The sequence below is a fragment of the Ochotona princeps genome, chromosome 25, assembly GCF_030435755.1.
Source record: "Ochotona princeps isolate mOchPri1 chromosome 25, mOchPri1.hap1, whole genome shotgun sequence".
NCBI classification, from domain to species: domain Eukaryota; kingdom Metazoa; phylum Chordata; class Mammalia; order Lagomorpha; family Ochotonidae; genus Ochotona; species Ochotona princeps.
Window position 1 is genome coordinate 20,999,639 of NC_080856.1, and position 18,289 is coordinate 21,017,927.

General features: G+C 38.8%; 1 protein-coding gene across 4 annotated transcripts in view; it reads right to left on the reverse strand.

Annotated features, from left to right (window-relative positions):
• Nucleotides 1–233: 233 nt before the first annotated feature.
• The window catches only part of UBN2 (ubinuclein 2), a 68,131-nt gene continuing 50,075 nt past the window's right edge, over nt 234–18,289 (reverse strand). For 2 of the 4 annotated variants that reach the window (XM_058655062.1, XM_004594369.2), the window contains exons 12-17: nt 17,728–17,778; nt 15,796–15,838; nt 10,931–12,478; nt 4,792–5,023; nt 4,316–4,405; nt 234–1,343 (exon numbers count right to left, since the gene is read on the reverse strand). In XM_058655062.1, the coding sequence (XP_058511045.1) occupies nt 1,294–1,343; nt 4,316–4,405; nt 4,792–5,023; nt 10,931–12,478; nt 15,796–15,838; nt 17,728–17,778 (2,014 nt within the window). In that variant the 3' untranslated portion in view covers nt 234–1,293. Of the gene's footprint in view, nt 1,344–4,315; nt 4,406–4,791; nt 5,024–7,136; nt 7,283–10,930; nt 12,479–15,795; nt 15,839–17,727; nt 17,779–18,289 lie in introns of those variants that run through there. The other 2 variants (XM_058655063.1, XM_058655064.1) reach the window with 2 other exon arrangements.

The window sequence follows — 18,289 nt, forward strand, 5'->3', positions numbered from 1 at the left end:
ATAAGGAGGCTATAATAAAGTGTCTCATCTGCAGGATTGCTTGTGTATTAATATTCTGAATAAATACTAATAAAGCTTTAAGATCCCAAATACTCCCAACAATTCCACTGCAATGGATATAGGGAGTAAAAATACATTATGGTTGTTATAAAATATAATCCCTTGTATACACAATGATACTAATGTAATTTCTCCCTTTAAACATCATCTTAAAAATAAAAAACTACACACACCATCTGAATGATCAATGAAGAAGCATAAAAGTATTCAATACATACTTCTACCTGTTTATATCAATAGCTAATAACCACCTGAAGTACCACTAACTTAAAAAAAAAAAACAGTGGAGTGAGGTGAATTTGGGGGAAATTTACAGTTCATGTCGGTAACTTGCAAGGGCTATAAGCACAAAAGCAGTAACCCTATCAAAAATCTCCATTTTTCAAGAGAAAAATGTGATCACAGTCACATTTTAACATCCAAAATGGAAATGAGAATTAACAAGTCAATCACCTAAAGAGAAGAAGTAAGTACCTGCTTCTAAATGGAAGATGAAATTGACCCTTTTACAAAAAGGGAACATCTAGGTTTCTTCTATTAAGAGCGACAGGCTCAATTTCCTGACTTAAGAAAAAAAAATCTAGATGATTTAATAATATATACCACTGTGCTAAAATCACATTCCTGAAGTATCTTTAGTACACGGATTTACACGGGGAGTTGCTACACACTGGAGAAGATTCAAGTTTGCTCAGGATTTTTGAGGGTACACTATTTCTTCATCTACTGTCTGTATCAGACATAGGGTCATTCAGTGTTTTTGTGGCAAATTTGCTACATAGTCCACTTAAACAGACACGGTCATTACTCCTGATAGAGTGACCCAATTCTAGATATATTGCCTTTATGCAATTATGTCTACAAGTATTCAGAGCCAACCCCCAAGATGGATGGAGTTTACCCAAATCGTCTCAACACCTTTCATCATCCCCCGGGAAAAATCAAATATGTACTTGTGTGGGTTTGACAACTGAGTCACGTTCAAGTCAGCTAATGTGGTAACTTTGTCTTTAAGAAGAGACCGAAGGTCACTAGCTTTGCACAAAAGCATTTCTTCCGCCTGCACCTGGCTTTGCTCAAGTAGTGTTTTCTTTTTCCTCCTCACCACAGTGCTTGGGACGAGAGAATGTAAACATCGACAGAAACAGCAGCCCTATGACCACAAAAGTACTTTCCCATCAGGTAGATTCCATCAGCCAACTAAATGTTTCGTCTCCTTGGCTTGCTGGGAAGTCATTGAGATTTCCGTGGTAATTTAGTGTCCCCTTTACTTTGGCCTCCATCTGAGAAAAAGAGATGTTAAATTGGTATGGATAGGCATGTTATGAAAAAATAGATAAAAACAAATAAAGCAAAAGAACAATTAACTTTTAACTTTTATGTGGATGACATCTCTAAAAAGACAACCTTTAATGCCTCATAGGCTATAAAGCATTATAGGGGTTGATTAAACATAAAAGAGATTTTTTTAAAGTCAACATCAGTGAGCCTTTTAACTCAAATAACTGTGGTCCAGTTGCTTTTTTTGTATCCTGTAAGATTATTTTTTAATAAATGCTTAACATTTACCTCATAGCCAGGTATGTCAAATTCTGGGAGGACTATAAAAGAACTGCTTTCAAGGGACCAATCACATTTTCCAAGCCCTTTAGAATACAAGGTCAATTTCATTTTCTTGTAAATGGAATTAAATGGCTTGCCATCATACTACATCCAATAATTAACCCTCAATGATTTATGTAAATGAACATAGCACAATGGTAGTGAAAAGAATCTGAACCTTTATTCCAGGCCTAACCTGGCTGTCAGCGATACGAAAAGTCTGGTACTGAGGACAGTGGTTTCTATTTTTACACACTGCTCCTTAATTGTCTGCCAGGAAAATGTGGATTACTCCACATAAACTTCAGCTGAATGACAAACCAGAAGAGCAAAGACAAGGGTAATACCTAGACAAGTGTAGGACTCAATGAGCTGGAGAGCCAATGGAAAAGGAAGAAATCTTTTACTAGGCCTCTGCTTAGAAGAAAAATGAAGCCCCAAAGACAACCCAGGCTTGAGAGAAACAGACCAGAGAGAGAGACCTTGACTTTACAGGAAGCAGCATGAATGGCAGAAACTCACAGGGAAACAGGAACAAATTACTACACCATAAAGGTCATATTGCTTGGTCCAGGTGTGATCTCTAAGTCACTTTGGAAACATTTAAAAAACAAAACAAAACCCCTGCTTTTACGGAATAAATAATGTATCAGTGAAACAAGATGATCTTCTAAAGTTATATACAAAGAAGAGTATTAAACTAATTTTGGTGACAACTTTGGCTTTTTCATTTAAAGGAAGGCAAAGGCAATCACCAACATGTGCAGATAGCAACACTTGGTCGGAGGTACAAAATGAAATTGACAAAATGGCAAGGTTTTTTTTTTAACTTTTTTTTTTTACAGTTTCATAACCTCAAGGATATCCCCTCTAAGATGCTTTCTCAACAGAAGTTTGTCCAAAGCAGTTTTAGTTAACTAGCAAAATAAAATACTCACATTAACTGGAGAGTGAGATTATTTACATGAGGGATTGGCAAACCTGAGTCAAGAGCCAAATCTTGCTTACATATGTTTTTGTAAATAAAGTTTTATTGGGACACAATCATGTTCATTTCTACATACCATCTACAGTTGTTTTCATGTTAAAATGACAGAGTTGAATAATTCCTATAAAACCTAAAATATCTACTCTTTGGACTTCAAAGAATTTTACTGATACTAATTTTTTACTAAATTTAAAAATAAAAGAATTCACACAAATTGGACTTAGTATAAACAGGGCATAAAGATAGAAGCTTTAAATCAGTTACTGTCATTTAAATGCTAATAAGAAGTCCAGTAAAAATACAGTGCTCACAGCTTACAAGCAAGAGACATTTTGATCAAACAAGCTAAGAAACTAGCTCAAATGAGTAATTTCAGAATCTAAACTTCTGAGCTCAAAACTCAAATTTCTCCAGTTAGAGGAGAAATTTTAAACTTGTTAACTTTAGTTATTTGGAAAAAAATTGACATATTTTCTTGCCTGCTCTGAACAATAGTTCTGTTTAGATGATAAGATACTTCATGCAAGGCTTCCTGGTCCTTCTAGAGCCAGAAGAATCCTGTGAATTCATCACACATGATCACACTCATGCCAACCTGCCTGCTTGAGCGGATACTCCTCAGCTAGATTCAACATTCCGAGCAGCTCCAGGGAGGAACTGTGCAGCTACAAGCTAACTGCCCCTTAACATGTAAACCTAATCGAGTTCTGCAAGATCAGGATGGCTAACATTTGTATTTACCCTGTTACTTAATTTGTACAATTATGGTTTTATGCTCATTCTTTCAAGGGTGAGTCAGGGGCAGTTTAGCACTTATGTTTTAAAGACTACCTCTTGCCTCAAGACAGCTACACAACTTTGTACCACATTCAACGGTAAGCCGACTTAAAGGTAATTGTTAGTGCAATGACCAAAAAGAATGGAGACGCCCAAACAACTCCCAAGTTTATAAGGGAGTCAAGCAGCTACTTCTCAAAAGGTTCTGACCATGGCCTGAAACTTAGTATCAGCAATCTACAAAGGTAGCATGTGCATCAATCAGGGGGGTCAGTGTGTTAGGTGTAGCAGCCACCGGTCCCAAGGTTAGAATGCAGAGTGACTCAGCTAAGCTACAAGCTAAGCTACATGGTCCAGCCAGCCTGGACCATGTCAATCTAATCACTATAAAGCTTTAGGAAAGTTTAATGGTTAGCAATTAAGACTGTGGATCAGACTGGCTGGGGCTGTAGCTCAGGTCAAATCATCTCAGGCAAGCGCTCACTTCTCTGATTAAGTTTACTAATTCACAGGCTTGTTGCAAAGATCAAATCAGCTTATCCATGTAAGTTACCACAAGGCTATCTCGCATTTAGTAAGCTTTCAAAAAGTTTCACTTGTTAAAATTACTGTATGGATATGACTTTTATTAAATATCCTATTGAGCATCTTCCTAATCATCAATTCCACATAAGGTTCTTCCACAAAAAGGTTCTTTTCAAATGTAACAATAAAGATCTCATTCATCTATTTATCTCTTAAAAGTCTGTAGCCAATGAGGATTCAATCATATGAAAATTTATTTTTCAATATTTTTTTTCATTTCATTCACATTTTCCTAAAAGACTAATTCATATCTATACACCTATATAAAAAACAAAGAGATGAAGAAACAGATGGCTTTCTTACCATTAAATGTTTGCTGTAAATGTGTAGGCAGAGGTGAATGGGAAAGTGTTGCTGCATGTTGAGCTCCTGGCTGTAAACCCTTTAGTAAATCTGAGAGGAAAACAGACTTGTCAGTGATCTTCTTTCAACTACGATTTGAGCTCTTAGACCAAAAATGAATAGTCTGATTTATCTAATGCCAGCACAGCCCTGCCTTCAGAGGTCTTCCAAATATCAGCGCATACACACTTCAAAAAGGGGTAGAGACATAATTATAGATGTGTACACAAACCCAACAACTCAGAAAAGAATTGTATGGATGACTCATCTGTTTCTAGAGTCCAGTAATTTGATTTAATACAGATGAAACGAAGTGCATTTCTTAGAAACATCTATTGTCCTATTAACTCCAAATGGACTACTCAACTACAAAAACTATGTGAGGTTTCCTGCCCTGTCACACTAGCCAGCCCAATGAATGAAAGAGCCCCACTTACTCTGAGTTAGGCTATGATGGAAAGCGGCTGAGGTAGATCCCGAGGTGGTTGTCACTCCAGCTGTGTCCGCTCCAAAGCCAAGTAGCTCCAAGGGAAACTGGAAGGGCACGGTCACAGGAACAAGGCCACCCAGCATCCCAAAAGGAGTCACATTTTGATTTGTTACAGACAAAGGTGATGTCATGAGAGTCAGAGGTGAGGCATTAGCCAATAATGACGCTCCCGCTGTGGACTGTGTGAAAACCAGGGGTCAAAATAGATAAAAAAAATAAAGTATTTAACTCACACTGTTTTATTTTTTTATTTTATTTACTATTCTCATGGACACCAAGACTGTGGCTTAAGACTGTTCTAATTTTTCAGACAGATTAAAAATTAGATGAAATATGTATTTTAAAGTGCTACCAATGCTGCTTTTGAGAATCTGTGACACTTGAAAATTCTGGGTACTCATCTCTTCACTATCACTATAGAATCCTATTTCAAAATTGTCGTTATGGTGTCTACATTAACACCATTTTCACTCTCTTAATCTAATGTCCAATATTTTGACTTTTCTATATTTCTTAGCCTACACACTTGAACCACTAGGAAATAATTCTTTCAAATGGGTCCCTGAAAACATGTAGTAATTTTCCTATTTGTCTTATATTTTTGTGACACAAACTCTGCCATTGCTGTTAAAGAATGCAGCTTCTGGGCCTGGCATGGCAGCCTAGTGGCTAAAACCTTTGCCTTGCATGCACCAGGATCCCATATGGGTGTTGGTTCCTATGCCAGCTGCTCCACTTCCCATCCAGTTCTCTGCCTGAGAGTTGAGGACAGCCCAAGGCATTGAGACCCTATATCCACATGGGAAACCCAGAAGAAGCTCCTGGCTCCTGATCGGCTCAGTTCTGCCAGCTGTGGACACCTGAGAATTGATTCAGTGTATGGAAGAGATCTTTTTGTTTCTCCTCTCTGCCTTTCCAATAAAAATAAATCTTCTAAACAAAATTTCAAACAACAATGCAGCTTTTTCAGAGCCCTACTATAACCTTTCTTCTGTCATATCACATCTGAGAGATGAAGCCATCCTGAAGTTCTTCCTCATCACTAAGCTTACTGTGCCCTTCTCAAAGCCCAGCTATTTGACCTGAAACGAATCCTGCCTTGCAGAAATTTCTTGGACCAGCACTTAGTATTCCAATCTTCCATGTTCCCTTTGCCTTCTCATGGAAATGGACCTCAACCCTTTCTGCAACCATATTACTACTCTTGGCTCTTCATCAGCTCTTAGCATCAACAAAATGTATGTATATTCCTTTCACTTTGAAATTTACTCAATGACAGGCTATTTCACACAATATTTACTCCTTAAACTCTGAAGGTTAGCTTCCATTTTGCTACTTTTCTAAAATTAGCCTCCACAAGGCAAGAAATTAATCTTTTATCTTCTTTACTTGGGCTCTGATACCACATTTATGAACAGAAACACATAAAAAATAAGTTAGTAACTGTTGAGCTTTCATTATGAAATCTTTTAGGTCTACTCTACAGTTATTTTAATTATTTGAACCTTTCTAAAGCAATTAAGTCATTTTGACTTCTCCCTTTTCTGTGTGTATTTATCAACAAACATCTGCTAGACCACATGTCCCCAGTATAAAATAATACTTATTTTGAGTTCTCTTCGCTACAGCCTTATCTTACCAAAACTAAATTCCCCTAGTTCAAAAAAACCTTTTTAGCCAATAATGTCAGGTAACGGCACTCTTAATTTGTGTGCTATTTCTGTCAATAAGCATTCATAAAGGGCGAATTATTTTCTCTCATAAAAAAGTACTCCATTTTCTCATACATGTATTACACAGAACAGAATTTTATAACTAAATGGCTCATGCCCTTGCTGAACAGAAAAAGAACTCCTTCCAGAAGGCTGTTATTTGCTCTTCCACTCTGCCTTCCCTTCTCTCAGGTTCTTTTATTGGTTGGCACGGTTACTAGAATACCCCCACCAAGTTCATGGAAAATGGAATGTAAAGTTTAGTTTGGTGCAAAAATCTCTGAAATGCATGCAGTTTTGTCATAACGTGCATTTTCCTTGAACTTTCTGAATGATCCTCATATACCCACCAGGTTGGCCTCCTGTCTTGTTTTCAGTCCTGTGTATCTGAGACTTTTGTGAGTGAATCCTTCCCTGTGGGTATCTGACACTCATTCACCTTACACGTCCAAATCTGAAATCATCTTCTGCACTCAGCTCCCTTACCTCTGCTAACTGCTACCAATAGTCTCATTCTTCCCAACCACTCAGACGTCAGATTTTTGTTTTCAGGCATCATAAAATGAAGAACAAAATGAGCTCACAGCCAACAAACTCATTCTTTCTTTATTACCGAAATTTCCTTCTACATTAAGTACAATCTTCATTAACTTCATGCTTGGACTCGAGAGTTTTCCTTATTTGTCTTTTCCTCTACTGTGCCAGACATGATATTCAAAGAGGTTGCTTTTAGGGAAAAATTACCAAATTAGAAATAATAATGTCTTAAGGAAATCAAAATAGAAAATATTCTGTATCAATCTAAAATTTAAGAAAGAAGTGTTTCTTCTTAACCATAATTTCTTTTTCCTGTTGGGATAAGGACCTCCAAAGTGGCAGGCCTCACCTGCAGCCCCCTGGTGAGGCACATTAATTAAATATTGCTAAGAAAGTCCAAAATTAAACAACTTAAGTATTAACAATAAAAATGGATGCCATGCCATTATGGTCTAACATCTTACACTTTCAAAGAGCTTCCACATCTACTTCAACTTGTGTATAGATCTAAACTGAAACATCAGACAATCTAATGCTACAGGGACATTTATCACTTCTTTTGCTAAAAACTGGATACCTTTCAGAGGTGGAATATTATACTGCTGGTATCATTCAGGAACATATGAGATGAAAACACAAAGGCAAATTGCTTCTTCATAAAAATATTAGCAACGATCCTATGTTTCTTCAGTCCCAGAGGGAAATATATGAAGAGAAACCTTTGATCTTCCGTGGCAGAAATTAAATCTTTTCTGGAAACCACATTTTCTGTTTTGGTGAGTGTATCAGTCATCCATTCTCCACAACACACACAGTAACAATCTTTTTTCAGAGTAATCTTTTGAAGTGTACATCAGACCATACCACTCCCCTGGTTTAACATTCTTCAGTAGTTTCCCAACACCCAAAAAATAAAACCCAAGTCCCCGTTAGTCCTCCACAACAAGGTGAGGGTTGCACTGTCTAGCCAGGCAGGCCTTCATTTTAGGCTCTTTCCCATCTCAGTGTTCTCATGTTTGGTTTCACCTGGACTGGACTTTCCATCTCCAGAGGATTGGCTCCCTGCTCACTTAAGTCTCAGGTCAAGTGTTACCCCAGCACCTAGAAGAGTGCCTAGCACATAGTAAATCCTCAATGAACATTTGCATACTGAATCAATGATTTCTGAAATTACAAAGTGACAGAGACAGGACTCATGGAAAAATCAATAAGCTGATGGGCAAGAAAGAAGAGCAATCTCCGGGGTGGAAAATAACTAGGCAGAAAGCAGATGTTCCTATTAATCTGAACCCAAAACATTTCAACTTCTGTTCTTTGTCATTTTTACTCTGCAAGTAAGCAGGCAGATGCAGGTGCCTTCAAACAGGAGGTGAACATTTTACAGGCACAGATGGGAAATGTATCCAACACTGGAGCTCTATAAACAGGATCTAAAGGCCACAAGGCAGCTGAAAAGATTGCAATGAGATGTTATGTTAAATCAAAAAGAATTGTAAGGTGCACCAAAGCGCAAAACAACTTTACTTGATGACCTTTCCTTCAATCAAAACAGTAAGACAAAAAATGGATCAGACAAGAAAGCGAGAACTCTAGAGTCTCCAAATCATAAAGCCATTTGTGAAAGGAAGAAATTAGGGGAGAGGCTTATTTTTCAGAAACACACATTTTGCCATATAGCATTCCTGTGACAAACCACAAACCAAGTATTTTTTGTTAGGCTGTATCGGTGTCCTTCTGGGATAAATGGTCAAATACAGAATGAAGGTCTTTTAGAAAAACACAGAACTAACGCATTCTGGACATGATAAAGGATGAAGAAAGATTTAATCTTAAGTTCAAATAAAATGAGGCAAGTGGGGAAAATAAGCATTTTCTAACTGCAGGACAAAAAATGCCTAAAACACATAATAGAAAAGCAAATGAAACCATAGTGCAATATTTAGATAAAGAGAGACATTACTTATATGGTATGGATATAACCCAAAACTGTGGTATTACTATTTGAGGACAATGGGGCAGTAAATGAGAAAGAAAAGACTTAGCATTATGAAAACCCAAAGATAATACAGAACTGAAATTGATAAAACTAAGGGGTTTCCATTCATGAGTCTTATTTAAAGATACAAAGAAGAAAAAGCTAAGAGTTGGAAGTAGTTGCCACTAGGAAGGAGGCTCAGAGACAGGGAGCAGCCAGTTCTGATAAAATCCTTTAACATACTCCTCTTAAAGACTGTTTACTCTGTCTCTTACAAAATAATGGTAGCTAACTTTTTAGTAAAGATAATATAAACAACAGTACAAACTAATTCTCAGACATCTTGCCTATAATCTAAACTTTCACATATAAATCTTCAACATTAGTTTATGTTATTGTCTTCTTTTCTCATTAAAGCAAAGTCATGGAGATTTCGATTAATTGAATTACATTTGTTTCATATTAGAATTCTGGGATCAAGGCATTTCTAAGACTATGTAAGTGGCAAAATGATGAAGATTTCAGTGTTAAAGGTATATTGAATATGAAGGACTGTCTTAGGCAATGCTCCTATTAAATATAAGCAGAAGGCAGCATAAAGTTAGAGCACTTGCTTAAACACAATCCCACAAAACCACAAAGGTCAAGCTTTCAAATACTTGAGAATATAGAACCTGTACAGCATAAAACAGGAATATATAGTTTTTAAAAAGTTAGTTGTATAATGTATTATACAAAACAGACTGTCTTTAAAATAGCCTTAAAAAAAAGTACCTACAAATGGGAATGAGGGTTGAATCTATTTTTTCTTCCAAATCTGCTTAGAGTAAACATGCACTACTTTTAGGAAAAACAAAGTTAAGGTCCCAAATCATTGATGTGAAGGACAAATCTGAGGAAACCTAAGAACGCAAAGTGGCAGAGGAAGAAAAACAATAGATGATATGGAAGACAACGTGTTTACATAAACAACAGCTCTTAGAAAAAAAAACTTAGGATAAATGGACATCATAAAACAAAATATTCTTGAGCTGAAAAACTAGCTAAGTCAGAGACTGAAAGATGTGACTCCAAGTCTGAAGTACAAAATTAACAATAAATATCAACTAACCCAGCAATAGACTGGGTCACTACGAAAACTCTTATCAGCATGAAAGCAGAGAAAACATATTACTTATAAGGGAACAAAAAAATCTGAAAGGCTTCAGATCTCTCCACAAGCAAGGGTCAGTAAAGAAGTATTACAGAATATAAAGCAGGACTAGTAAGCAGTCAGGTGTGAGAGCACAGAACAAAACGATCAGGTTCACAAAACCGAAGGTCAGACAACACCCATGGTCCCTTCTTGAAAAGATCCCTGAGTGAGGCGTCCCAGTTAACCGTAAAATAAGTGTATCTTAAAACCTCATGAATGGGGAAAACTTGGCATTAGAAGGACTACTGCTGGTAATTAAGCAGAGGTAACTAAAAATTAATGTAAAACATTTCACTTGAGGATATAAAAATAATGTGTGTGAATTCGATTAAAAGAAAATCAGAGCTGGTAGGAAAAATGGGAGGTGAGTGAATGTATCTTCATTTCTATCATTACCACTCTGCTGTGAACTTTTAGAGGTAAATTTAAATATGCATTCTTACGTTTTTCAAAAAAATTTAAAGCAAGCATGTGATATTCTACCAAAAAAGAAAGCCCACATTCCAACAAAAACCTCATTCACAAATGTGCCCATCACATGACATGAACATAAGGAACTCCCATGGCAAGCTGCAATAAACCTATTATAAACAACCCATAAAACATTTCTTAAAGAAAGATTTCATCCTCATGTATTTTCTCACATTAACATAGGAAGCATACATACCTGTACACTGGCTGTTACCACTGAAGACCCTGAGGCAGAGGACGGTCTATGTGGAGTAGACAACGGTTTAGTAGCACCCTGTGTTCCACTTCCTGTTCCCCCAGATAGACTAGTCCTATTGGCTCCGCTGGAGTTATGGTTGCTACCTCTGCTGGCAGGTACATTCACTGCAATTCCACTCAAGCTATTCTTCCCAACAGTTCCAGTGGATGATGAGTTTGTTACCTTTGAAGGGGCCTGAAGGTTTTTTGTAGACGGAAGGCCTGAAGTGCGATTAGAGGGCAATAAATTCAAGGTGGGGGACTGTCTGCTGACGCTTATTCCACTGGGCTGTTTATGAATAGGGTTGTTACTGCTGGAGTGGCTACTCTGGCCTACTAGTGCACTTGGATTGGGAGAAGTTGGGGATACAGTAGGTTTCAGAGGTGCATTGGATTTAGAAATGAGTTTAGTTGATACTGAAGGCTTAGCTGACAGAGAGGGCTTAGGTGAGGCAGAAGGCTTAGGTGAGGGCAAGGGTTTAGGAGAAGTGGCAGGTTTGGGAGATGCGGCAAGTTTTGGGGACACAGCCATTGAGAAGGGAGATTTAAAACCCTGCGTGGAGATTTGTGACACCATTGCCTTGGCTAAATAGTTACTGGAGGTAGTGGTGCTAGGTGCTGTCCTAGAAACCAGAGGATGCGACCCTTGAGAACCATTTCCAGGTGAAGGGGTAGATAAAGGAAGGCGGTACATAAGTGGCTTCTCTGAAGTCTTCATGAGTGGGGATGAACAGGAAAGTTGGGGATTATTACTCAATTTCACCACTGGGTTGGTCTGTGATTTACTAATGGTTGCTTGTAATGGAGACACATAATTCTGTTGGACAGCTGAATGCTGGTGCACCTTGGTAACTTGAGTTAACGAAGAAGCATCTTGGGCCTCTGAAGTTCCCAGAGCATGAGAGGAGGCAGCAACTTGGGCTTGGGAAGAAGAGACGTGAGTCTGTGAAGAAGAAGAAGCATGAATCTGACTTGACCTTTGTAGTCCTTGCTGAAGCAGCCTGGCCGGCAAAGGTTCTAAGGAAACTTTAGGGTTCTGAATTGAAGATCCAGCAATAAGGCCTGAAGAGATGCCAGTATGAGCTAAATCCTGGGGTTTCTTTGGTACTGGCCCTGTGTGACCAGCTATAAGACTTGATGAATGTGCAGTCTGAGAAGAATCTAGCTTTTTTGGAGTAGCAAGTGGCAGCTTACTCATGATACTTGCTAATTTTTCTTCTCTTAGTCCTGGACGAGGTTTTGTAGTTGGCATGCCTACCCTTGAGCCAACTGGAGGGCCCTTGTTCCCATTATTGATAACAGCTAAAGCTTCAGAAACAAGATCCAGTGAAGGTGAGTGGAAAGAAAGGTCTTCATCCAGTGAGTCATCGAGGCAGATGGTTTCTTGAGCTGGTGCAGAGCTTGAACTGGCGGAAGCAATGGCAGGTGTGCTGGAGCTTGCAGAAGGACCCCCAGCTGAAGCCACCAAGGATGCAGGAGCTTTCTGGTCCTTCTTTGGACTACAGTCCTAGCATAAGCAGCATTATAATGGGAAAAACAAAGATGGTTACGAAAAAATTACAAACATAATTACTAGAAGACTAAGAAAATGTCGTGATTATTAAAATTCTCTTTGCACTGGAAATCCTTAGAAATCATGAAAAACAAAATAATCTGGAGATCAAACAGCTCTGACTTGACAAGTACCTCAAAAGACAATCTCTGCTGTAATTCTAGAGGTCAAAAACCAAGTCAAAGGGTGGAACACTGTGGTTGCAGCCAACTAAGCTGCATAGGATCGCTACTTAGGATAGGAGAGTGAAAGTTCAAGTTCTGGCTCCTTCGGGATCAACCCAACTTTCTCCTAATGCACCAAGAAGGCAGTAAATGATGATTCAAGTGCTTGGGTTTTGTTTCTCCAGTGGGACACTCAGATGATGTTATCAGCTCCAGGCTTCAGCATGACCCCAACTTACTGCAGGCATTTTGGGAGTAAACTAGCAGATGGAAGATCTCTCTCTCTCTCTGAAATTCTGGCTTTCAAGGGAATATAAAAGGTGTATTTATAAATATCTTGCATATTTATATTTTTGATATATAAAATCTATTAAATATACAATATTTTATACATACTGTTTTTAAAAAAGGAAACAATGGAATTGGGATCATTCATATACTATATACATCAGTGATGGGAACCACCTCCTCGCTGTCTCCTTGTATCAGATCTTCAGTTCTCACTCCACATCCAGACACTATTCTTGTTCTCCTTGTACACAGGAGCAGCTCAGCCTTTCTTTCCTTTCAAAAAAAAATTTTTTTTAAGATTTATTTGTTTTTATTGGAACCTCAGATCCATAAAGAAGAGAGAGAAAGATCCTCCATCTGCTGGCTCACTCCCCATTGGCCGCAAAGCTGGAGCTGAGTTGATCTGAAGCCAGGAGCACCTCCCACGCAAGTGCAGGGTCCCAAGCCTTGGACCATCTTTGACTGCTTTCTCAGGCCACAAGCAGGGAGACAGGAGTGAAGCGGAGAAGCCAGGACACAAACTGACGCCTATGGCATGCCCCAACATGCAAGGCAAGGACTTGAGCCACTAGACTATTGTGCCAGGCCCAAGGTTTGGCCTTTTTATGAAGTCTCTACCTTTTTTGTCATGTAGTGTGCAAGGATGTTGACCTCATTTCTGCTCCCTGCATTTCTACCTCTTTAGCTGCTCTCTCCTGCATCCCACCTGTGGGCCTCATGTGGACTAGATCAGGGAAAAGCCAGGCTGAGCTGATTGTTCCTACTGGTGTAAACAAAAATTAAGAGTGGGTAAGGGTTGGTTGGGCTTAGTTGTAGCATCAGCTGGCAGAAGCTGGCACTGGGGGCTAATTCTGTCAAGTTACAATGCAAGACCACCTGGAGAGTGCATATTCCAGGAGTGGGAGTGGCCTAGAAGGGAAACAGTGGGCTTCTCTCTCTTGGGTTACCACTCCCACTGGAGGGCACAAAAACCAGGACAGGGGCTGGGGTGGCTAGACAGAAAGGCACCCAACAGCGTGTGTGTGGGCTGGATAGTCGGGCTGCCTGGGTTGAACTAGGCTTCAATGTCCATTGACACGTAAGAGAGCTAAAGGGGATGTAGAACAGACTGAACTAGTCTGCTGCACATACTGGCAAACCAGGACAGGGGGTGGGCCTGGTGGGGGTTATTGTGGGTCACTCTGACTAGGCTGCAACTTCCACTGGTTTATGTGAGGGCCGAGTGTGTGCTTGGCAGAACCAGGCTGGACTGCAACACCCACTGGTTCCAGCGGAAGACAGGGCTGGAAACAGAATCTACCCAGCAATTGCAATCACCAGCTGATTGGGGCGATGGACTGTTGCTAGTACATACAAGAATCTGGTCTGGGAACACCTTAGACAAAGTTTCTTTGGGGATCTCCCCAATTGAACTGCCAAACTCAGAACCCTAACCATGAAAAGACAGAGGACAGAACAAGTCAATCAACCACCTCAGCCACATGTTGGCAGTGAAAAACTGGGCAAACGGAGACTCTAAGATGGACTATGTCAATCAGTGGATTCTTCAATGACCTCATCGTGCTTGGAGTGGCGAGACTGGCAGCAATTCATAACTGGTCAACTATCAAAACCATTTGAGCAAGACCCTCGGAGCATGCCCCACATCCGGGACCTGGGATGGGGGGGAGACTGGGTGGTGCTTCTCCCTTAATATTCCCCTTTACCTCAGATACATGAAGGAAACAATGTGGAAATAACAGTCTTACCCGCTTTCCTGTAGCCCTTGAACCTTTTTACCCTAATTAAAGATTGTCAAATATATAATCAAAAATATGGAAGAAAAAAAAGAGTGTATGTGCCCAAACCCTTGAACCACCTTCTGCTGCTTTCCCAGTGCCTTATCAAGAGCTGGAGGTGAGCGCCAGGTCTTGAACCAGCACCATACGGGATGCTGCTGCTACAGGCAGCGGCTTAACTCACTAAACCACAGTGCCAGCCTCGTGAGCAAATTCTTGATGCCTGTGACAAATATAAAATTTATTTTTGCCAGTTCCTTTGCATTATAATCAATCCACTAAGTTCGGGTTATTATCTTATCTTGGATGTAATTTTCTCAAATTATGGAAGTAGCATTTATTAAACTCTTAAGCTAGGAACAATCTCCAGGGAAGACTTTCTTTTCTCAAACTAAAATAGGAAGTTTTTTAGTTGCTTTGCTGGTGGGTAGGTTTTTTTTTCCCTAGTCCTTTCTTTTCCTAAGTTGTTATCCTTTGAGGGCCCAGATTTAAGGCTTCTTTTCAATTTCTGACCTACACAAGCCTAAGAAAACTGCCATCTCTGAGAATAAATTACAAAAAGAAAGAATGAAGTGATGGCTGGACCCGGCAAATGCCAGTAAGGACAGTCCAAGCTCAGGCAGTGTGTCCCGCTGGCAGGGCTTCACTGTTGGCTCACAGAGTCTCATATAGAGCGACAGACTCAGAGAGCTCAGGGAATATTAGCATTCCCTTCCGATTCCATATTCCATGATTTTTTCAGGGCCTCCTAAATATTAACACTCTCAACAATGCTTTTAAAGAAGATTTTTGTCTCTTAGGCAACATGCTCAGGTAGAATTAAGCCTTATAATTTAATTAATACACACAAATTTTCCAGTGATACTCACCTATCTTTTCTCTCAAGTACAAAGGTTTTAGGATTTTTACAAAGCAGGAAACACGCATCTTACAATACGGCATCCACTAATTTGTGGTAAATAGCTTAGATCCTTTTCATCACAAATGAACTCAACCAAACACTGGGTATAACCAATAAATGATGTGTTTTAATACTTACCTTTACTTTGGGTTTAGGTGCAGGCATCACCTTTTTCTTTGCCCTAAGATAAACAATTAAAAAGAAGCAGTTATAACACTCATTAGGAAATTAAAGCACATAAATTTGTAATTATGTGGGAAAGTAGTATATTGTATTATTTAGAAAGCTCTTGGATGAGAGGAATCATATATAAGTACACAGTTTACATGTGAATACACAGCAAAGTTTTTCCCAATTCAGATTACTGGAAGAAAGGACAAACAATTAGTTAAATCTGAAATGTAAATGGCAAAAGTTTTTCCAAAAATTAAATGTCAATACATGAAATATAAAGTAAATCAAAACAGGGCAACAAAACTTCCTAAAGAAATTCACTTCAAAAACTGGCAGGAATTTACAATTATTTGTAGAAAAAGACAGCTTCAAGGAACTTCAAGCTCAAATTTAAAAGTGCCAAGAAGCTATGCATCAGGTTTTACTTAAAAGCAATAGGGCTGGTATTGTGGCATAGTGGATATAGCTGCTGCCTGCAATACCAGCACCTATACATGTGTTGACTGGACTCCTGGATGCTCCACTTCTGATCCAGATCCCTGCCAATGCATCAGGTCCAAGTGTTTCGGTCCCTTCTACCCACAAGGGAAACTTAGGTAAAGCTCCTGGCTTCGGCCTGGCCCAGCACTGGACTTTCCTACAGCCATCTGGTGACTGACCCAGCGGATGGAAGATCTTGTTCCCTCTCTCAGGTAACTCTTGCATTCAAAATAAATAGTGAAAGCAAAAATAACAAAAAAAAAAAAAAAAAGGGTTTTTAAAGAAATTCATTTCTGGATGTTAAAAAATTGAAATAAAACTGTCAAATGTCAAACTGCCAAGAAAAGGAACCTTGAACCTTTGGGAACCAGCCTGCAAAAGTTTGAAGTCAAATCTTAGGGGTGCCACAGTAGGAGAAAATAGTCAAATGTCTGTCGAATAACTAAAAGACTGACAAGGTGTTTCATTTTTGACATTTCTAATTCAACAGGTTAAATATCATAAATCAAATGAACAAACATCTTAAACGTCAATCTGTAACTTCATTAAGGCAAAGCAATTTTTCAAATTTTTTCTTTTTCTTCTTCTTCTTTTTATATTTATTTATTTATTTATTTTGATGACAGCCACTTGGGCAAAAGACCTGTAGGCCTCACCTATTGCATGGACCCCTACTTTCTGGCATAAAATGAAAGCGTTAGTCATAACAATAAAGCTATGAAAAAAAGCTAGCAAAGAGGATTTGGTTAACCAAACGTTTTTAGCAGAATACTGAATTAACATGCTGACTTCTCAGAACTTCCTAACTTTACTTATACATTTTAGTAATGCTAATATCATACTCATAATCCAAGTTGCAGACAAAAAGTAAAACTTAGAGAGTTGGTCAAAATTCAGATACAACTTGTCCTTATTTTGTATGTCAGGAAGGCAAGAGATTTTCCTTACCTCTGTTCAGAAAAATGAGATTGTGAACAGAAGGAAGGAAATGAAGAATAGGTTAACTGTGAGCAACACACTGTACAGGACGAGAGAGGGAAGGGAATACACCGTTACAGTCTGCTCAGGGCAGCAGAAGGCTGCAGGCTACCCGTGCAGGTGGTCACAAAAGGCAGAGAAAGAAATAACACACAAAACATCTGTAGGACAGGGGTCCCAGGAGCAAAGGGAAAGCCCTGAGCTGCACCACACCCATGGCTGGCACCTAAAACAGGGAGTAAGGAGCACTTGGGGAGCTGGGAGGATTTTTAGAAAGAATTGTCAGCAGTATTTCAGCAGATGTGTTCTGAGTTTTAGACAGTCAAGGGAAAATCATGTTTTAAAAAAAGATGATGGGAAGGTTGCCTAACTGTACACCTAAATCCTATTTCAACAATACTTAATAAACAAATAATTCTAGAGCCCCTGTTTACTCACGGAGCAGAAGTAAGATGATTATGCACACTCCGACTTTCCTTAAAAAGCATTCTGGAAAAATCAAAAAGATACCATTCACTACCTTGTATAGCAGATAAGGACATAATAATTACATTACCTATCTTTTTAATCACCTGATTTTCACTAGGCCATTACTTATTCACCAAGTAAAAATTACAATGGTATAGTATAATCAATAACTTATTTTATAGAAATTTTAATAACTTTTCTATTATGTAAATATGTTAACAGAACAATAGATCATTTTTGTTGATTTAAGATGGAGCATTTTAAGATGAAGGGTTAGGATAGTCAATTTTTATTAGTGTTTACATTCCGTAGTTTTAATAGAGCTACTCTCAGTTTCTGGAGATACTCTTCTACACTATTTCCAACACAATCTACAACTGCTACTTTTTCTCATGCTCTACATCTTGCATCCATTTCCTTATCTTCTTATTACCTATATTTAGCTTTCTTCCCAAAGTTCTTAACTTTTCCCCCTCCCTTTTCTTCTACTAGCAAGTTCATGTTCATGGAAACCTCATCTTCATACCTATCT